We start from the raw sequence: 22,105 nt of genomic DNA, 5'->3' as shown, positions 1-22,105 counted from the left end.
AAGTCGGAAGTTTACATACACTTAGGTTGGAGTCAGTAAAACTCGTTTTTCAACCACTCCACAAATTTCTTCTTAACCAACTATAATTTTGGCAAGTCGGTTAGTGTACCGAACGTCGTTGTAATGATGGTCAGACCAAGATGCAGCGTGGGGTAGGTTAATCATATTTATTAAATTGTTTAGGATAGGGGGCAGTATTTTCACGGCCGGATAAAAAACGTACCCGATTTAATCTGGTTATTACGCCTGCCCAGAAACTACAATATGCATATAATTATTTGATTTGGATAGAAAACACCCTAAAGTTTCTAAAACTGTTTGAATGGTGTCTGTGGGTATAACAGAACTCATATGGCAGGCCAAAACCTGAGAAGATTCCATACAGGAAGTGCCCTGTCTGACGATTTCTTGTCCTTCTATAGCCTCTTTATCGAAAATAGAGGATCTCTGCTGTAACGTGACATTTTCTAAGGCTCCCATAGGCTCTTAGAAGGAGCCAGAACGGGGAATGATGACTCTGCAGTCCCTGGGCGAAAAACAGTAGGGCTTTTGGAAAGTGGTCGTTCTGAGAACAATGACACGGGTGCGCGTGTGCATGTGAAGACTCCATTTTCTATTTTCAGTGTTTGAACGAAAACAAGGTCTCCCGGTCGGAATATTATCGCTATTTTATGAGAAAAATCGCATACAAATTTATTTTAAACAGCGTTTGACATGCTTCGAAGTACGGTAAGGGAATATTTTGACATTTTTTGCCACGATACGCGCCGACGCGTCACCCTTCGGATAGTGTCTTGAACGCAAGAACAAAACGCAGCTATTTGGATATAACTATGGATTACTTGGAACCAAAACAACATTGGGTGTTGAAGTAGAAGTCCTGGGAGTGCATTCTGACGAAGAACAGCAAAGGTAATCACATTTTTCTTATAGTAAATCGGAGTTTGGTGAGTGCCACACTTGGTGTGTGTCAAAATAGCTAGCCATGATGGCCGGGCTATCTACTCAGAATATTGCAAAATGTGCTTTCACCGAAAAGCTATTTTAAAATCGGACACCGTGATTGCATAAAGGAGTTCTGTATCTATAATTCTTAAAATAATTGTTATAATTTTTGTGAACGTTTATCGTGAGTAATTTAGTAAATTCACCGGAAGTTTTCGGTGGGTATGCTAGTTCTGAACGTCACATGCTAATGTAAAAAGCTGTTTTTTTATATAAATATGAACTTGATTGAACAAAACATGCATGTATTGTATAACCTCTTACATCTAGACGTTCCGCTAGCGGAACACCTGCTCCAATATCCAATGATAGGCGTGGCGCGAATTACAAATTCCTCAAAAATACAAAAACTTCAATTTTTCAAACATATGACTATTTCACAGCATTTTAAAGATAAGACTCTCCTTTATCTAACCACACTGTCCGATTTCAAAAAGGCTTTACAACGAAAGCAAAACATTAGATTATGTCAGCAGAGTACCAAGCCAGAAATAATCAGACACCCATTTTTCAAGCTAGCATATAATGTCACAAAAACCCAGAAGACAGCTAAATGCAGCACTAACCTTTGATGATCTTCATCAGATGACAACCCTAGGACATTATGTTATACAATACATGCATGTTTTGTTCAATCAAGTTCATATTTATATCAAAAAACAGCTTTTTACATTAGCATGTGACTAGCATGTGACTAGCATTCCCACCGAACACTGCCGGTGAATTTATTAAATTACTCACGATAAACGTTCACAAAAAGCATAACAATTATTTTAAGAATTATAGATACAGAACTCCTCTATGCACTCGATATGTCCGATTTTAAAATAGCTTTTTGGTGAAAGCACATTTTGCAATATTCTAAGTACATAGCCCAGGCATCACGGGCTAGCTATTTAGACACCCGGCAGGTTTAGCATTCACCAATATCAGATTTACTATTATAAAAGATTGATTACCTTTTGTTGTCTTCGTCAGAATGCACTCCCAGGACTTCTACTTCAATAACAAATGTTGGTTTGGTCCAAAATAATCCATCGTTATATCCGAAAAGCGGCGTTTTGTTCGTGCGTCCCAGACACTATCTGAAATGGTAAATGGTGCATGGCGCAATTCGTGACAAAAAAAATCCAAATATTCCATTACCGTACTTCGAAGCATGTCAACCGCTGTTTAAAATCCATTTTTATGCCATTTTTCTCGTAAAAAAGCGATAATATTCCGACCGGGAATCTCCTTTTAGTTAAACAGAGGAAAGTAAACAAAGCTTTCGGTCGACGCGGGCACGATCCTGAGTCTCACAGTACTGTAACCAGCCACTACCCAAACGCGCTACTTTTTTTCAGCCAGAGCCTGCAAAGCCACGATTCAGCTTTTTACCGCCTTCTGAGACCCTATGGCAGCCGTAGGAAGTGTCACGGAACAGCTAAGATCCTCACTCTTCAATAAACAGAGACAAGAAGAACGACACCTTGTCAGACAGGCCACTTCCTGCATGAAACCGTGTCAGGTTTTTGCCTGCCAAATGAGTTCTGTTGTACTCACAGACACCATTCAAACAGTTTTAGAAACTTTAGGGTGTTTTCTATCCATATGTAATAAGTATATGCATATTCTAGTTACTGGGTAGGAGTGGTAACCAGATTAAATCGGGTACGTTTTTTATCCAGCCGTGAAAATACTGCCCCCTAGCCATAACAGGATAACATAATGTCCTAGGAGTGTCATCTGATGAAGATCATCAAAGGTTAGTGCTGCATTTAGCTGTGGTTTTGGTTTTTGTGACATTATATGCTAGCTTGAAAAATGGCTGTGTGATTATTTCTGGCTGGGTACTCTCCTGACATAATCTAATGTTTTGCTTTCATTGTAAAGCCTTTTTGAAATCGGACAATGTGGTTAGATAAAGGAGAGTCTTGTCTTTAAAATGGTGTAAAATAGTCATCTGTTTGAAAAATTGAAGTTTTTGGATTTCTGAGGTGTTTGTGATTCGCGACACGCTCTATCATTGGATATTGGCGAGGCGTTCCACTAGCGGCACATCTAGATGTAAGAGGTTAATGATAACCAGCAACAAAACAAAAAAGAGAAACCAACGAAACATACAGCCTTGTAGGGCTCAACAGCAACAATACAAAAAACAAGATCCCACAAACAACAGGTGGGAAAAGGCTGCCTAAATATGATCCTCAATCAGAGACAATGATAGACAGCTGCCTCTGATTGGGAACCATACCAGGCCAACATAGAAATACAAAAAACTAGAGCACCCACCCTAGTCACACCCTGACCTAACCAAAATAGAGAATAAAAAGGCTCTAAGGTCAGGGCGTGACAGTTAGGATATTTACCTTGTGCATGACACAGGTAATTTTTCCAACAATTGTTTACAGACAGATTATTTCACTTATAATTCACTGTATCACAATTCAGTGGGTCAGAAGTTTACATACACTAAGTTGACTGTGCCTTTAAACAACATGGAAAATTACAGAAAATGATGTCATGGATTTAGAAGCTTCTGATAGGCTAATTGACATCATTTGAGTCAATTGGAGGTGTACCTGTGGATGTATTTCAAGGCCTACCTTCAAACTCAGTGCCTCTTTGCTTGACATCATGGGAAAATCAGAAGAAATCAATAAATTGTAGACCCCCACAAGTCTGGTTCATCCTTGGGAGCAATTTTCAAACGCCTTTTGGTACCACATTCATCTGTACAAACAATAGTACGCAAGTATAAACACCATGGGACCACGCAGCCGTCATACCGCTCAGGAAGGAGACGCGTTCTATCTCCTAGAGATAAACGTACTTTGATGCGAAAAGTGCAAATCAATCCCAGAACAACAGCAAAGGACCTTGTGAAGATGCTGGAGGAAACAGTTACAAAAGTATCTATATCCACAGTAAAACGAGTCCTATATCGATATAACCTGAAAGGCCGCTCAGCAAGGAAGAAGCCACTGCTCCAAAACCTCCATAAAAAAAGCCAGACTACAGTTTGCAATTGCACATGGGGAGAAAGATATTACTTTTTGGAGAAATGTCCTCTGGTCTGATGAAACAAAAGTTTGGCCATAATGACCATCGTTATGTTTGGAGGAAAAAAGGTTAGGCTTGCAAGCCAAAGAACACCATCCCAACCGTGAAGCACGGGGGTGACAGTATCATGTTGTGGGAGTGCTTTGCTGCAGGAGGGACTGGTGCACTTTACAAAATAGATGGCATTATGAGGCAGGAAAATTATGTGGATATATTGAAGCAAGACATCAGTCAGGAATTTAAAGTTTGCTCGCAAATGGGTCTTTCAAATGGACAATGACCCCAAGCATACTTCCAAAGTTGTGGCAAAATGGCTTAAGGACAACAAAGTCAAGGTATTGGAGTGGCCATCACAAAGCCCTGACCTCAATCCTATAGAACATTTGTGGGCAGAACTGAAAAAGTGTGTCCGAGTAAGGACACCTAGAAACCTGACTCAGTTACACCAGCTCTGTCAGGGGGAATGGGCCAAAATTCACCCAACTTATTGTGGGAAGCTTGTGGAAGGCTATCTGAAACGTTTGACCCAAGTTCAACAATTTAAAGGCAATGCTACCAAATGCTAATTGAGTATATGTAAACTTCTGACCCACTGGGAATGTGATGAAAGAAATAAAAGCTGAAATAAATCATTCTCTCTACTATTATTCTGACATTTCACATTGTTAAAGTAAAGTGGAGATCCTAACTGACCTAAGACAGGGAATTTTTACTAGGATTAAATGTCAGGAATTGTTAAATACTGAGTTTAAATGTATTTGGCTAAGGTGTATGTAAACTTCCGACTTCAACTGTATACACAAAATGTTTAGGTGGTCTATTCGGAGCAATTTTACGATTGGTCTACAACACACTGATAATTTCAAGACATATTAGAAAAATATATATTATTTGCAATAATTTTGCATTTTTATGCTAGATATTAAGTTATTTATAAAGCTAAATAAAAACAACATAATAAAAAAACTTTTTTAAAGTTGTAAAAATAGAATATGTAGTGCCGGTTTCCTGGACTTAAAACAAGCTCAATGGAGAATCTCCACTGAAAAATATTTTTAGTCCAGAACTAGGCTTAATATTCAGGAAACCACCCTGAAATTAATAGTGGAACAGTCAGTCAGTCCGTAGATTATTGCTGAATGTTTTCTCATCGTCAGTAACACGGTTCAGAGCATAGAGACCTGCCATATCCTGCTTCATCATGGGAAGGTCATCTGCTGGCCAACAGTTCACCTCGAGGCGCTGGGGAAGCAAAGCGGTATCAATATAAGTAATATCAATTTGCAGTGAAAGTATTCTTCAAAATGTATCTCAGAATAGTTAAAAAACTATGAGACAGGCCCAGATGAAATGTCCCAGCCTTATTGATCAGATTGTCATAATTTATTTTATTTTATTTAGCAGCAATAAGAATTCTCTTTCAAGTGCTAAATATTCAAGAGAAAAACTAAAATGCCATTGCCAGAAATTTCCCATTGCCTCGGTACAGTTTGTAGACTAATGGGGATGAGAGAGAGGGAGGACATAGCCAGGAACCAGCCCACCCCGTAGGCCCACCACGGGTACACATAGGTGTTGTTGAACTTCAGAGGGTTGTACTTCAGCAGCGAGAACCCAAAAGTTCCCTGGAAGAGAAATTATATGTCCAAAATATGTTGTTTCGTTCTTATCTCATCTTATTTTATATTAATAGCATATGGTATTGTAAGCAACTGCAATTGTGAAATTATACCCATAAATGTAAGAAAAATAATGATAAAAATGGACTTGACCTAAAGTCACTGTGCACATAGTAGGGGTGATGTATAGCCAACAGTACTTCACCAGAGACTTGGGCCTGTTGCCAATCATATCCTCAATGTTGTCACAGAAACGTTCATCACCTTGGACAGAGACAGACAGGTGTACTCATGAACAGTTTCCTTGTTTTTAAAGGGATAGTTAAAGGAACTATAACTATGAACTATAACAAAATACTTTCAATAAGAATAAATATGGTGATGAAGTTAGTTTTCCATATTGGTGTATTACCATATATCCATCCAATACTGAGTGACGGCATATGGAGAGGAGTAGCAGAGTGGCACCACTGCACACATAATGATCAAACAGCTGGATGATGTAGAGGCCACACTGCAGCCAAATAGACATTCATTACAACTCATTTGAGATATCTAGTTTGACAAAAAGCCTTGCTTAGACACCCTTTCATCGCTGATTGTTTTAAAGTTATTTTACCTCTACTTACCTCAAATCAAAGTTTATTGGTCACGTGCACAGTTTAGAAGATGTAGCAGGTGCAGCAAAATGCTAGTGTTACTAGCTCATAACAGTGCAGTAAAAATGTAAAATCAAGTACACAAATAGTAATTAAAAACTAGAAACATGAATAAAGTAAAAAATAACACAAAAAAAACAAATTACTGTAAAGTTGGCTAGGAGCTTGAAACAGGTCGCCATCTCATTTGTTCTTCTATCAGAGAACCACTTCTACCTGTCATCACACAACAACAATAGTTTGAGAGCTGTTTTTGCAGCGGTGACCTGTGTCTGTGACCTCTCACTATGTGACCATGACGAGTCCGACCAGGCAGCAGTAGCAGCAGCTCCCTCCGGTAGCCCTTTCTAAGGATGTTGGGGTAGATGTCCGTTACCAAGGTCATAAGGCTCTCAAGGCTGACAAACTGGAGAACTTGAGAAAGAGGGTAATGTACATGGGAAGGGAGAGGGAGGGACACAGCAGGGACAGGACACCTAGGTGGAGGGTGTGGTGGGTGTTGAGCTCTTACCTGGCTGTCCAATCCTAACAGGATGATCATGGTGAAGAAACACACAGCCCAGAACTGAGGGCAGGGGAGCAGGAACACTGCCTGGGAGTACACTATGAACACCAGGCCAGGACCTGCAGTAGGGCAACAACAAGACAAACCGTTACAGTATATCTGTACCTCTGTACCAAATGTAATTCAATTGAACTAATTAAATGAAATATTCTGTTATGTGTAATAGTATGTCAGCAAAGTTGATGATTCCATGAGGCGAGACAGTGCTTCCAGCAGACAAGGTGAAGGTGCATTAAAAAAAAGTCAGTTGAGGGAAGTGTGAGCTGCGACTACTTTACCCAGCTAAAGCAGATGGGCCAGTGCTGATGGTTAAAGTGGAGGCTGAGGATAACATAGAAAACCAGATACTGTTCGTCTTAAATATAATTTTTCTCTCTCGGCTTTCCACTCTCTCAGTTTAGGTAAATCAATGAGCTAGTTCGGGGGCTACAACAAAATAGTGAAATGTCTGGGTGTCCCCAAAGAGAGGTTTGGATACCACTGCTTTAGAGTGTCACCTGACTCAGCAACTACGAAGATGTCCATACCCTGTTCTCCAGCTATATAACCGAGTATGGAGAAGATGGCAAAACCAGACACAAAGCTGGTACCACTGTTCAACAAGCACAGATAGGAGTCTCTGCAAGGCACAAAATCGCAGAACAAGTTTTCAACATATTAGGTCACCATCCTCTTTCACACACATTATTGTCATTGGCAAGGGTCTAATAAGATTTAAATACAGTTGCTTAACGTTCAGGGCAATTGAGGTAATACAACATACCATGTCATGTTGTGACAGAAATCTTCCTGGCAAAGCTGAATGAGCCAACTATGCAAGATCTTCACTGTGCCAAATCAGTACTGGGAATTCTAAATCAAACCCACACCCTAATACTGAAGACTCACTTGTAACAGTTGTTGTTGTATTTGTTGCAGCTTCCGAGAGAAATCAGGTATCCCAGACATACGGTGTACGAAAAAAATACCTGGGTTCCTGCATTCATCCAAACCTCATTGAAGTACTGAGTGTTTATGCTGCAGTAGTTTATGTGTCGGGGGGCTAGGGTCAGTCTGTTATATCTGGAGTATTTCTCCTGTCTTATCTGGTGTCCTATGTGAATTTAAGTATGCTCTTTCTAATTCTCTCTTTCTCTCTTTCTTTCTCTCTCTCGGAGGACCTGAGCCCTAGGACCATGCCTCAGGACTACCTGGCATGATGACTCCTTGTTGTCCCCAGTCCACCTGGCCGTGCTGCTGCTCCAGTTTCAACTGTTCTGCCTGCGGCTATGGAACCCTGACCTGTTCACTGTGATTACAATTATTTGACCATGCTGGTCATTTATGAGCATTTGAACATCTTGGCCATGTTCTGTTATAATCTCCACCCAGCACAGCCAGAAGAGGACTGGCCACCCCTCATAGCCTGGTTCCTCTCTAGGTTTCTTCCTAGGTTTTGGCCTTTCTAGGGAGTTAGTCCTAGCCACCGTGCTTCTACACCTGCATTGCTTGCTGTTTGGGGTTTTAGGCTGGGTTTCTGTACAGCACTTTGATATATCAGATGATGTAAGAAGGGCTATATAAATACATTTGATTTGATTGAAGACAAATACGAGTTTAACTTGTTATGGATAGGGGGCAGTATTTTCACGGCCGGATAATAAACGTACCCGATTTAATCTGATTATTACTCCTGCCCAGAAACTAGAATATGCATATAATTATTAGCTTTGGATAGAAAACCCTCCAAAGTTTCTAAAACTGTTTGAATGGTGTCTGTGAGTTTAACAGAACTCATTTGGCAGGCCAAAACCTGAGAAGATTCCAAACAGGAAGCGCCCTCTCTGACTATTTCTTGGCCTTCTTGATCATCTCTATCCAAAACAGGGGATCTCTGCTGTAACGTGACATTTTCAAACGCTCCCATAGGCTCTCAGAAGGCGCCAGAATGTTGATTGATGACTTTGCAGGCCATGATTGAAAAACAGTAGCGCATTTGGATAGTGGTCGATCTAAGAACAATAAGACTGGGGGCGCGTGCACGACTCCATGTTTTTATTTTTTCGTCTTACAACGAAAACAGGGTTTCCCGGACGGAATATTATCGCTTTTTTATGAGAAAAATCATATAAAAATTGATTTTAAACAGCGGTTGACATGCTTCGAAGTACGGTAATGGAATATTTTGACATTTTTTTGTCACGAAACGCGCTGGGCGCGTCACCCTTCTTTACCCTTCGGATAGTGTCTTGAACGCACGAACAAAACGCCGCTATTTGGATATAACTATGGATTATTTGGAACCAAACCAACATTTGTTATTGAAGTAGAAGTCCTGGGAGTGCATTCTGACGAAGAACAGCAAAGGTAATCCAATTTTTCTTATAGTAAATCTGAGTTTGGTGAGTACCAAACTTGGTGGGTGTCAAAATAGCTAGCCATGATGGCCGGGTTATCTACTCAGAATATTGCAAAATGTGCTTTCACCGAAAAGCTATTTTAAAATCGGACACCTCGATTGCACAAAGGAGTTCTGTATCTATAATTTTTAAAATAATTGTTATGTTTTTTTTGTGAACGTTTATCGTGAGTAATTTAGTAAATTCACCGGAAGTGTTCGGTGGGAATGCTAGTTCTGAACGTCACATGCTAATGTAAAAAGCTGGTTTTTGATATAAATATGAACTTGATTGAACAAAACATGCATGTATTGTATAACATAATGTCCTAGGAGTGTCATCTGATGAAGATCATCAAAGGTTAGTGCTGCATTTAGCTGTGGTTTTGTTTTTTGTGACATTATATGCTAGCTTGAAAAATGGGTGTCTGATTATTTCTGGCTGGGTACTCTGCTGACATAATCGAATGTTTTGCTTTCGCTGTAAAGCCTTTTTGAAATCGGACAGTGTGGTTAGATAAAGGAGAGTCTTGTCTTTAAAATGCTGTGAAATAGTCATATGTTTGAAAAATGGAAGTTTGGGGATTTTTGTCACGTTACAGCAGAGATGCTGTATTTTTGATAGAGATGCCCTAGAATGACAACAAATTGTCAGACAGGGCACTTCCTGCATGGAATCTTCTCAGGTTTTGGCCTGCCATATGAGTTCTGTTATACTCACAGACACCATTCAAACAGTTTTAGAAACTTTAGAGTGTTTTCTATCCAAATCTACTAATTATATGCATATTCTCTCGTTTCTGGGTAAGAGTAGTAACCAGTTTAAATCAGGTATGTTTTTTATCCGGCCGTGAAAATACTGCCCCCTAGCCCCAACAGGTTAACTTTGGTCAAATGTTTCGGGTAGCCTTCCACAAGCTTCCCACAATAAGTTGGGTGAATTTTGGCCCATTCCTCCTGACAGAGCTTGTGTAACTGAGTCAGGTTTCTAGGCCTCCTTGCCCGAACACGCTTTTTCAGTTCTGCCCACAAATTTTCTATAGGATTGAGGTAAGGGCTTTGTGATGGCAACTCCAATACCTTGACTTTGTTGTCCTTAAGCCATTTTGCCACAACTTTGGAAGTATGCTTGAGGTCATTGTCCGTTTGGAAGAACCATTTGTGACCAAGCTTTAACTTCCTGACTGATGTGTTGAGATGTTGCTTCAATATATCCACACAATTTTCCTGCCTCATGATGCCATCTATTTTGTAAAGTGCAGCAGTCCCTCCTGCAGCAAAGTTCCCCCACAACATGATACTGCCACCCCTGTGCTTCATGGTTGGGATGGTGTTCTTCGGCTTGCAAGCATCCCCCTTTTTCCTCCAAACATAACGATGGTCATTTGGCCAAACAGTTCTATTTTTGTTCCATCAGATCAGAGGACATTTCTCCAAAAAGTACGATATTTGTCTCCATGTGCAGTTGCACACCATAGTCTGGCTTTTTTATGGTGGTTTTGGAGCAGTGGCTTCTTCCTTGCTGAGCGGCCTTTCAGGTTATGCCGATATAGGACTCGTTTTACTGTGGATATAGATACTTTTGTAACTGTTTCCTCCAGCATCTTCACAAGGTCCTTTGCTGTTGTTCTGGGATTGATTTGCACTTTTCGCACCAAAGTACGTTCATCTCTAGGAGACAGAACGCATCTCCTTCCTGAGCGGTATGATGGCTGTGTGGTCCCATGGTGTTTATACTTGCGTACTATTGTTTGTACAGATGAATGTGGTACCTTCAGGCGTTTGGAAATTGCTCCCAAGGATGAACCAGACTTGTGGAGGTCTACAATTTTTTTCTGAGGTCTTGGCTGATTTCTTTTGATTTTCTCATGATGTCAAGCAGAGACGCTTAGTTTGAAGGTAGGCCTTGAAATACATCCACTTGTACACCTCCAATTGACTCAAATATTGTCAATTAGCCTATCAGAAGCTTCTAAAGCCATTACATAATTTTCAGGAATTTTCCAAGTTGTTTAAAGGCACAGTCAACTTAGTGTATGTAAACTTCTGACCCACTGGAATTGTGATACAGTGAATTAGAAGTGAATTAATCTGTCTGTAAACAATTGTTGGAAAAATTACTTGTGTCATGCACAAAGTAGATGTCCTATCCGACTTGCCAAAACTATAGTTTGTTAACAAGAAATTTGCGGTGGTTGAAAAACGAGTTTTAATGACTCCAACGTCAGTGTATGTAAACTTCCGACTTCAACTGTACCTCTTCTCTATATCATGTCCCTCACGTTTACACGCCTCTCCCCCACCCCATTTCCATTTCTAACACCAATGTAGAAAATTCGAGGGATAACCCAGACGGGACTCGAACGTGAATCCAGCAACACCTTAACAATTACGCCAAGAGGTAACCTCTTGACAAGGTCCCTCAGTGTTCGGTTAAGGTCGCTACAATATTAATGATATGCTTTCATGCAAGCCTTTATAAAGACTTCAAAACTGGCAGCGGACATGCTCAAGCTTTAATTAACATAACCATAGACCACTTAAACCCCCTGTAGTCGATGTCCGCAACGGAACAAAAATACAATTAGCATAATTGAAAAAATCCCCATCAAGCTAAAGAGTTTTTTTGCATGAGCTGCGTATCAATCCACCGCATCCGCCGAGGTCGGCCTTCCGCATCTGATATGACACCACTATGGAAAGATCAGACTCTCATGAACACGATGGTGTTCTCCGTCTTGCTCTACGACCCCCACCATTTGAAGGCGGTACCACCGATGTGCCAACTTCTGTCTGTAGCGTCCAAACAGTTTGGGCTACAAATTCATAGAAAAAGCAGAGACTCTCACAAGCACGTACATGTCAGTTGATTTGCTCTACTAAGCCCACAAACCTGATAAGATTGATCTGAAGGTAACCCGGCACCAGGCCAAAAAAATTATGACAGTGAATAGGGCATTTCCATGTCAAAAGGTATACGGGTCATTCCACAGTAAACAAATAATAATTTTATGAGAGTGTAAAGTATTTGGATGCAGCTTTGTTTCTTTTGTTTTTTTTTCCTCTTTGTTTCTTCAAATACCTTTATATCAGCTAAACAACAAACCAAACCAATCCTTCTCGTTACTCTTCTTGCCTGACCTCACCTTTGACCAGGGGTCAAATCATCCATTCATGTATAAACAAGAGAGGGAGGACTGGGATAAAAGTGTGACATGCCTAACCTAACTGCCGTCCTCCCAAGGCACACCAACCTTTGGTTGAATGGTTAATTTGACCCTGTAGGCACCTGCAACTTACCACAGGTGGGCTAAATAACAAAGGAAATGAGAATCTCCTGCCTTTAACTAAATATATGAGAATATTGAAAAATGTAGTCCAGGCCATTTTCTGACTTTGAAGTAAAACATCTCAATTTCAGTTTAGATTTTTCTTGGTCCTTTGAAGTCGTATATCAAAGAAATACAGCTTATTTTAGAAGAAAGAGTATTTCTAATTTTTACTAAACTGACCCATAAGTATATTTTGGAAGTTCAAAGTAACATTTTGGAAGTTATAAAGAACATTTAAAGGGACTGAACTGAAAAAAGAGATAACACTCACCCAGTCTAAAGAAAATACTCTTATATGTCTTTCAAAGGTTTTCAATATTTGACCAACAAGCTAAAAATAGACTATTGACTCACACCCACCGTTCTTGTATCAAAGATATGGAAACCTACACATATTTCCAAGTCCAACAATAACACCAGCCACAGTTAGAATAAACTCAATTTTGTTATCCCACTGGCCACGCTCCTTGACCCTCTGTTGGGCATCCTGCACTGGCCATGGTAGAGACTAATGCCTGCCTGCAGAGAGAGGAGCTGCCATACTTTTAAAATTGTTCTATTTAACCTTTATTTAACTAGGCAAGCCAGTTAAGAAGAAATTCTTATTTACAATGACGGCCTACCCCGGCCAAACCCGGATGACGCTGGGCCAATTGTGTGCCACTCAAATCCGTTTGACCTAATACAGTGAGGGAAAAAAGTATTTGATCCCCTGCTGATTTTTTACGTTTGCCCACTGACAAAGAAATGATCAGTCTATAATTTTAATGGTAGGTCTATTTGAACAGTGAGAGACAGAATTTGTAATTCGCGCCACGCCTATCATTGGATATTGGAGCAGGTGTTCCGCTAGCGGAACGTCTAGATGTATTAAGAACTTCAAGTTCCTTTGTGTTCACATCACCAACAAACTATCATGGTCCAAACACTCTAAGACAATCGTGAAGAGGGAAAAACAAAGCATATTCCCCCTCAGGAGACTGAAAGGATTTGGCATGGGTCCTCAGATCCTCAAAAAGTTCTACAGCTGCACCATCGAGAGCATCCTGACTGGTTGCATCACTGCCTGGTACAGCAACTACTCGTCCTCTGACCGCAAGGCACTACAGAGGGTAGTTTGTATGGCCCAGTACATCACTGGGGCCAAGCTTCCCGCCATCCAGGACCTCTATACCAGACGGTGTCAGAGGAAGGCCTTAAAAATTGTCAAAGACTCCAGCCATCCTAGTCATAGACTGTTCTCTCTGCTACCGCACGGCGAGCGGTACCGGAGTGCCAAGTCTAGGTCCAAAAGGCTTCTTAACAGCTTCTACCCACAAGCCATAAGACTCCTGAACAGCTAATTAAAGGACTACCAGACTCCTCTTTTACACTGCTGCTACTCTCTGTTTATTATCTATGCATGGTCACTCTACCTACATATACATATTACCTCAATTAACTTGACTAACCGGTGCCCCCGCACATTGCCTCTGTACTGGTACCCCCTGTATATAGCTTCGCTATTGTTATTTTACTGCTGCTGTTTAATTATTTGTTACTTTTATTTTCTATTTTTATACTTATCTATTTTTTACTTACCACATTTTTCTTCTGAAGAGGACAGACGTTCCGCTAGCCAATATCCAATGGAACAGCGTGGCGCGAAATACAAAAATCTCAAAACTGCAATAATTTCAATTTTTCAAACATACGACTATTTTACACCATTTTAAAGATAAGACTCTCGTTAATCTAACCACATTGTCCGATTTCAAAAAGGTTTTACAGCGAAAGGAACCCATTAGATTATGTTAGGAGAGTACATAGACCAAAATAATCACACAACCATTTTCCAAGCAAACATATATGTCACAAAAACCCAAAACACAGCTAAATGAAGCACTAACCTTTGGACATTATCCTAGGACATTATGTTATACAATACATGTATGTTTTGTTCAATCAAGTTCATATTTATATCCAAAAACAGCTTTTTACATTGGCGTGTGATGTTCAGAACATGCATTCCCACCCAAAACTTCCGGTGAATTTACAAAATTACTTATCATAAACGTTGACAAAATACATAACAATTACTTTAAGAATTATAGATACAGAACTCCTGTATGCAATCGCTAAGTCAGATTTTAAAATAGTTTTTTGATGAAAGCACATTTTTCAATATTCTGAGTACATAGCTCAGCCATCACGGCTAGCTATTTTGAAACACACCAAGTTCGGGGTACACTAAACTCAGAATTAGCATTAGAAATATTGTATTACCTTTGCTGATCTTCATCAGAATGTACTCCCAGCACTGCTACTTCCACAAGAAATGTTGTTTTTGTTCCAAATAATACATAGTTATGTCAAAATACCTCCGTTTTGTTCGTGTGTTCAGGTCACTATCCAAAGGGTAACGCGCGAGCACACTTCGAGACAAAAAAATTCAAAATGTTCCATTACCGTACTTAGAAGCATGTCAAAAGCTGTTTAAAATCAATTTTTATGGTATTTTTCTCGTAAAAAAGCGATAATATTCCAACCGGACAATAGTGTATTCATTCAAAGAGGAAAAGAAAAAACAGCGTGCTCGCGTGAATGCGCATATCCAATCTCTTTGTCACCAGGCAGACCACTGAGAAACTGAGCTACTATACTCTGCCCAGAGACAGGAGACGGCTCAATCCACTTTCTGAAGGCTTTAGACAGCCAATGCAAGCCTTAGAAAGTGCAATGTAACCCCACAGATACTGTAGTTTCGATAGAGAATCAAAAGAAGAACTACAAATTCTCAGACAGGCCACTTCCTGCTTGGAATTTTCTCAGATTTTTGCCTGCCATATGAGTTCTGTTATACTCACAGACACCATTCAAACAGTTTTAGAAACATCAGAGTGTTTTCTATCCAAATATACTAATAATATGCATATTCTCATTTCTGGGCAAGAGTAGTAGCCAGTTTAAATCGGGTAAGTTTTTTCATCCGGCCGTGAAAATACTGCCCCCTATCCTAAACAGGTTTTAACTTCTTGAAGCATTGTTGGTTAAGGGCTTGTAAGTAAGCATTTCACAGTAAGGTCTACACCTGTTGTATTCGGTTTTGGTTAGGCCAGGGTGTGACTAGGGTGGGCATTCTATGTCCTTTTCTCTATGTTTTGTATTTCTTTGTTTTGGCCGGGTATGGTTCTCAATTAGGGACAGCTGTACATCGTTGTCTCTGATTGGGAGCCATACTTAGGCAGCCTGTTTTCCTTTAGGTTTTGTGGGTGGTTACTTTCTGTTTAGTTCATGTTCCTGACAGAACTGTTTAGCTGTCGTTTGTTTTCTTGTTTTGTTGAAAGTGTTCTATTAAAAGTTAATGATGAGCACTCACCACGCTGCACCTTGGTCTACTCCTTTCGACGGCCGTTACAGAACCACCCACCACAAGAAGACCAAGCAGCGTGGTATGGAGGAACAGAGGGTTATGGACTCCTGGACTTGGGAGATGATTTTGGACGGAAAGGGACCCTGGACAACGCCTGGGGAGTATCGCCGCCCGCAGTGGGAGATCGAGGCAGCGAAGGCGGAACGGCGATACTGGGAGGAACAGGCAAGTCAGCTACAGGAGCCTGAGAGGCAGCCCCCGCAAATTGTTTGGGGGGGCACACGGGGAGTTGGGGTAAGTCAGGTTGGAGACCTGAGCCAACTCCCCGTGCTTATTATGGGGAGCGACGGATCAAGCAGGCACCCTGTTATGCTGAGTTACGCACTGTGTCACCAGTGTGCAGCTATAGCCCGGCTATGCTATGGCTCCCTTTCACCCCAGAATAACATCTGAAAGGAAGCTAACTTAAAGGGGCAATCTGAGTTTGGTACATCCATTTTTTTACTTTTAAGTTAACGATATATTGATTGATTCTTGAAGAATATAACTTGTAGTGCCTCATGAGCTTGCCTCTTTAAAATCCAATCAAAGCAAGTGTGATGGTCTGGGTTTTAACCTAGGTTGTTAGCGTGCCACAAGACTGTTGGTCCGCTGAGCTAAAGCCCAGGGGAGAATAAAGAGGGAAATTGTGAACACGACACATTAAAGACAGCATTGCAATCATGTGGGTTATACTGCCACTATCTGGCCAGTTGGTGAAACCACAACACATCTATGTTGTGGTTGTTGTTGTTGTTGTTGTGATTTCAAACACGCTCATAGCTTCAAAACAAGGAGCCCAATGTTCAAAATCAATGGGGAGTAAAAGACAGACACACTCAGATGAGTATCAATTTGAGAGAGGACTAGGGATGCGTCTCAAATGGCACCCGATTTCCTTTCATCAGAGCCCCATGGATCCTGATCAAAAGTAGTGCACTATATAGGGAATAGGGTGCCATTTGAGACACAACCCTAGTCTGATACTGCATGCCTGACCTAGAGGGATGAGGAACAACACTGTTCAATTCACCCAGCTCAATACCAGCCCTGTGACAGAGTTAAAACTCTTTTTATTCATCTATTTGCTCTCTCTCACTGTCTGTCCATCTCAACCCTCTCTCTCTGCCTGTGCTTGTCTGTCTATTCCCGCGAGGCATAATATAAATGTCTGCTATTAATGAATTCATATTTTCCCGAGACTTTTTCATCTCAAGAATGCAATGCTCCAAATGGTCAATTCTATCATGTGTTTGAGTGCTCATGCGCATGTTTGCGTGTGTGTGTGTATCGCAGGCAAGTATGCATGTGTGTGTTTCTGTCTATAATTACATTGGCATAATGCCAGCGTTATTTGCTTCATATGGACCGGACAGATTCCTACCAGTCCTTGCTCAACACCGGTCTCCATTGAAATCTAAAAATGGCTGTTCGCTGGCATGCGCTTGCCTCTGCATTTCTCTACTAATAGGATTTGTCATCGTTTACACGACAACACGTACAGTATGTAAGATCACTCAGACAGCACTACAGATGTTCTGGTGTCAAAGGGAGGGGTTTCAGCTTTAGAAGCATTGATCTTTTTAATGACCCCGATAGTAAGTATGTGCTTGGCCCTGCTGCCTGTCAATATTAGTGCTACAAGGGTCTGCTTTATTTTTCACTAGAAGGACAGTACCCATTTGTTAGATATCATGCAAACACTGATGCTCCCCATCTGTTTCGAGGTATATTGAAGCCATGTTGAAGTCATAGAGTTGACCGTATATTTAGATTAAGTATTGAGAGGCCTATATTTCTGCACCACTACACACAATCAAAATCAGGCTAAAAGCTGCTCCCCGTCTATCTTTCCAATTGTGTTGTAAACCATTCAGTCCCTTGCCTTCCTCTTTCACTGCCAATAAAATTATTAGAACTTCAGAGTGAATGTGTGTTTGCATAAGTGAAGTTGATGGATGAAGGAGGAGAAGGGGTTAGAGTTGGTTTAGTTCGAGGATTACATCAGCCCTGAGTTTCCTTTATTCCTTTACATGATGAACGCCCTAAAGGGTAGAGTTCAGATATGTGTGACGATGACGGGCTCAGTCTTGACCTTGGGGAACCTTGGGGATGGTCTGGAGAGCCTGAGGGGTTCAATGTCCAGGGGTGTTCAATAAGGCGTGGGCCACTGGGCCTTTCCCCCTCATGATGAATGAATGTCTCTGCCACCGGGGAGAGGGGGAAAAAACACAGCTTGTCCACTTTGACCTCTTAGATCAGTGCTCAGGGGAGAAGCAGGCAGGGTTAGTTCTATCAGGGCCCAGGCTAGTAACCTGTTTTCTCAGTTACAGGTTATGACTAGAGCCACAGCGGACAGGGATCATGTTCTTAAACAACCATTGCCCTCAGACGCATACCCTTAGGGATTTATAGACCCTTTAGGAAAGAGGTGCACCTTGAGCTAGGGTCACCTTTGAAGAGGAAGGTGATGTGAAAGCACAAACACTGTGTACAGTTGAAGTCGGAAGTTTACATACAGACAGTCATATTTACAAAGCTGAGCTAGCTAACTAGAAATTTGATTAATTTCTAGCTAGCTACAGTTGAAGTCGGAAGTTTACATACACTTAGGTTGGAGTCATTAAAACTTGTTTTCAACCACTCCACAAATGTATTGTTAACAAACTATAGTTTTGGCAAGTCGGTTAGGACATCTACTTTGTGCATGACACAAGTCATTTTTCCAACAATTGTTTACAGACAGATTATTTCACTTATAATTCACTGTATCACAATTCCAGTCGGTCAGAAGCATACATACGCTAAGTTGACTGTGCCTTTTAACAGCTTGGAAAATTCCAGAAAATGATGTCATGGCTTTAGAAGCTTCTGATAGGCTAATTGACATCATTTGAGTTAATTGGAGGTTTACCTGTGGATGTATTTCAAGGCCTACCTTCAAATGCAGGGCCTCTTTGCTTGACATCATGGGAAAATCAAAAGAAATCAGCCAAGACCTCAGAAAAAAAATGGTAGTCCTCCACAAGTCTGATCCATCCTTCGGAGCAATTTCCAAATGGCTGAAGGTACCACTTTCATCTGTACAAACAATAGTACGCAAGTATAAACACCATGGGACCACGCAGCCGTCATACCGCTCAAGAAGGAGATGCGTTCTGTCTCCTAGAGATGAACGTACTTTGGTGCGAAAAGTGCAAATCAATCCCAGAACAACAGCAAAGGAACTTGTGAAGATGTTGGAGGAAACAGGTACAAAATAATCTATATCCACAGTAAAACAAGTCCTATATCGACATAACCTGAAAGGCCACTCAGCAAGGAAGAAGCACCGCTCCAAAACCGCCATATAAAAGCCAGACTACGGTTTGCAACTGCACATGGGGACAAAGATTGTACTTTTTGGAGAAATTTGATTAAACAAATATAGAACTGTTTGGCCATAATGACCATCGTTATGTTTGGAGGAAAAAGGGGTGATGCTTGCAAGCCGAAGAACACCATCCCAACCATGAAGCACAGGGGTGGCAGCATCATCTTGTAGGAGTGCTTTGCTGCTGGAGGGACTGGTGCGCTTCACAAAATAGATAGCATCATGAGGCAGGAAACTAATGTGGATATATTGAAGCAACATCTCAAGACATCAGTCAGGAAGTTAAAGCTTGGTCGCAAATGGGTCTTCCAAACGGACAATGACCCCAAGAATACTTCCAAAGTTATGGCAAAATGGTTTAAGGCCAACAAGGTCAAGGTATTGAAGTGGCCATCACAAAGCCCTGACCTCAATCCTATAGAAAATTTGTGGGCAGAACTGAAAAGGCGTGTTCGGGCAAGGAGGCCTACAAACCTGACTCGGCTCTGTCAGGAGGAATGGGCCAAAATTCACCCAACTTATTGTGGGAAGCTTGTGGAAGGCTACCCAAAATGTTTGACCCAAGTTCAACAATTTAAAGTCAGTGCTACCAAATACTAATTCAGTGTATGTAAACTTCTGACAGTGGGAATGTGATGAAAGAAATAAAAGCTGAAATAAATCACTCTCTACTATTATTCAGACATTTCATATTGTTAAAATAAAGTGGTGATCCTAACTGACCTAAAACAAGGAATTTTTACTAGGATTAAATGTCAGGAATTGTGAAAAACTGAGTTTAAATGTATTTGGCTAAGGTGCATGTAAACGTCCAACTTCAAATGTACGTGTGTGTGTGTGTGTGTGTGTGTGTGTGTGTGTTTGTGTGTAAAGCGAGCCAGGTCAGATCTCTGATTACAGGGCCATTGTTTTAATCTCACCCAGCCAAGTCACACCAGATCAACTACAGCATTCAACTCTTTGTTCAGATTCCCAAGGACGTTAGGAGATGCCTTCAATACTGTCCACTAGCGGCAACATGAGCATCTATTACCGTACCATCTAGTAGGCTCGCGACTTACATGCTAACACACCACTCGCGTGTGTTGATTTTGTTCACCCACACCAGACGCGATCAGGACACGCAGGTTGAAAAATCTAAACTCTGAACCAACTACATAATTTGAGGACAGGTCGAAAAGCATTAAAAATGTATGCCAATTTAGCCAGGTATCTTGCTGTTGTTAGCTAATTTGTCATGGGATATACACATTGGGTTGTTATTTTATCTGAATTTCACAAGCTCCTCTTCTCCGACAGCTAATCCACAGATAAAATAGTAAACAGATTTTGTTTCTAGTAATCTCTCCTCCTTCAGGCTTCTTCTTCTTCTTTGGACATTATATGGCAGTTGGCAACCAATTTTAAGGTGCATTACCACCACCAACTGGTCTGGAGTGTGGACCTCAGTTCATCTTTCAATCACCCACGTGGGTATATTCTCCCCAAAAACTATGAGGAGATGGGAGAGGCGGGACTTGCAGCGTGTCAAGCGTCACAAATAGAACCAAGTTCTATTTTAGCACCTGGCTGCGCAGACGCTCGTTGACACGCGCGAGCAGTGTGGGTGCAATGATTGAATAACATGTATGTGTACATTTATTTTGCAACGGGCGGTGTGGTCAAGATGTTAGTAGGGCACTGTGGATGGGGATAGAGGAAATACTTAAACCGTGCACTCCAGCTCCAAGGATCGCAGGTTCAATCCCAGTGTTAGGCACTTGTTTTAAACCTATCCATACCTTAACCCTTACCTTAACCAGTCGTAATTATTGCCACAACTTTACCATTTAAATTGTAAGTTTATCCCCTCCCACCGGACAAATGTTGAGTACTGAAGTGAGACCGTGAGACCTGGTTGGCACGTCTTTGACATCTTCTCCCCTTCAGCCCTCTCCTTCCCAATTTTTTAATTAAGAGAGAAAATGATTAAAGCTGCAAATTACCCCTGTTCCGAGAAGCCTTTACTGTGGCGATAGCAGTAGCAGATGGTGACAGGGCCAGATGACCCCCCCTCCCACACGTGATATAAAACCCCATTTGCATTTCATGAGCATTAATTGCGTCTGTTGTCCTCTACCCCACCCGACCCACCGGCCCGCCGATTTTGAGCCTGTCACACACACACACGATGAGGTGCCTGTCACTCTGCGTCCAGGCATCCTCTGAAGGAGTGTTGATAGATTAAGGTGGACCTTCTGCTTGCATCTACTCTCATTGTGTTTCAAAAATTAAAAAATATTATCTCCCCATAGACCCTAAGCAAAAGGGGGCAGCAGGGCAATAATGATATTGGACAGGGTAGCATGGAAAGGGGGTTGGTTAGGGAGGTTTGGGGAGGTTTGTGGACAATGAATGGAAAAAAAGTGATAATTTCACAGTCTTGTCCTTGAACCCATGAATGAGACAACCAGACTAGTTGAGGTCCAAAAGGGAGTGTTGTTGGACACTCCAGTGTAGCACAAGTGTTGAAAAAATATTCTCAATCAATAACATGAGTATCAATGACCTCAGTGTAATGATTTTCTTTAGAAATCAATGTGTTAATGTTCAGAAATAATGGCTGTTCAAGAGTAGGGTATTAGAAAGATAAACAAGTGTATAGACGTTATCGAGGGGACTGGGAAAAGGTAATTACAATTTTTTCTTTAAATGAGGCCTATTGAACCAGCATAGTGTTGGAAAGAGGATAAATCGAAT

At 41.1% G+C, this 22,105-nt stretch overlaps 1 protein-coding gene across 1 annotated transcript; it reads right to left on the bottom strand.

Annotated features, from left to right (window-relative positions):
• Window positions 1–5,163: 5,163 nt before the first annotated feature.
• LOC106589213 (sodium- and chloride-dependent GABA transporter 3-like) lies at window positions 5,164–12,442 on the bottom strand. The gene is given in 10 exon segments (XM_082970362.1): window positions 5,164–5,292; window positions 5,595–5,675; window positions 5,875–5,933; window positions 6,108–6,183; window positions 6,608–6,641; window positions 6,643–6,734; window positions 6,840–6,952; window positions 7,391–7,512; window positions 7,782–7,910; window positions 12,417–12,442. Coding segments are annotated over 10 exon segments (861 nt in total).
• Between the last annotated feature and the right edge of the window lie 9,663 nt (window positions 12,443–22,105).

This window comes from Salmo salar, chromosome 28 (genome assembly GCF_965601325.2).
Source record: "Salmo salar chromosome 28, fSalSal1, whole genome shotgun sequence".
NCBI classification, from domain to species: domain Eukaryota; kingdom Metazoa; phylum Chordata; class Actinopteri; order Salmoniformes; family Salmonidae; genus Salmo; species Salmo salar.
This window is presented reverse-complemented; position numbering and strand designations above follow the sequence as displayed.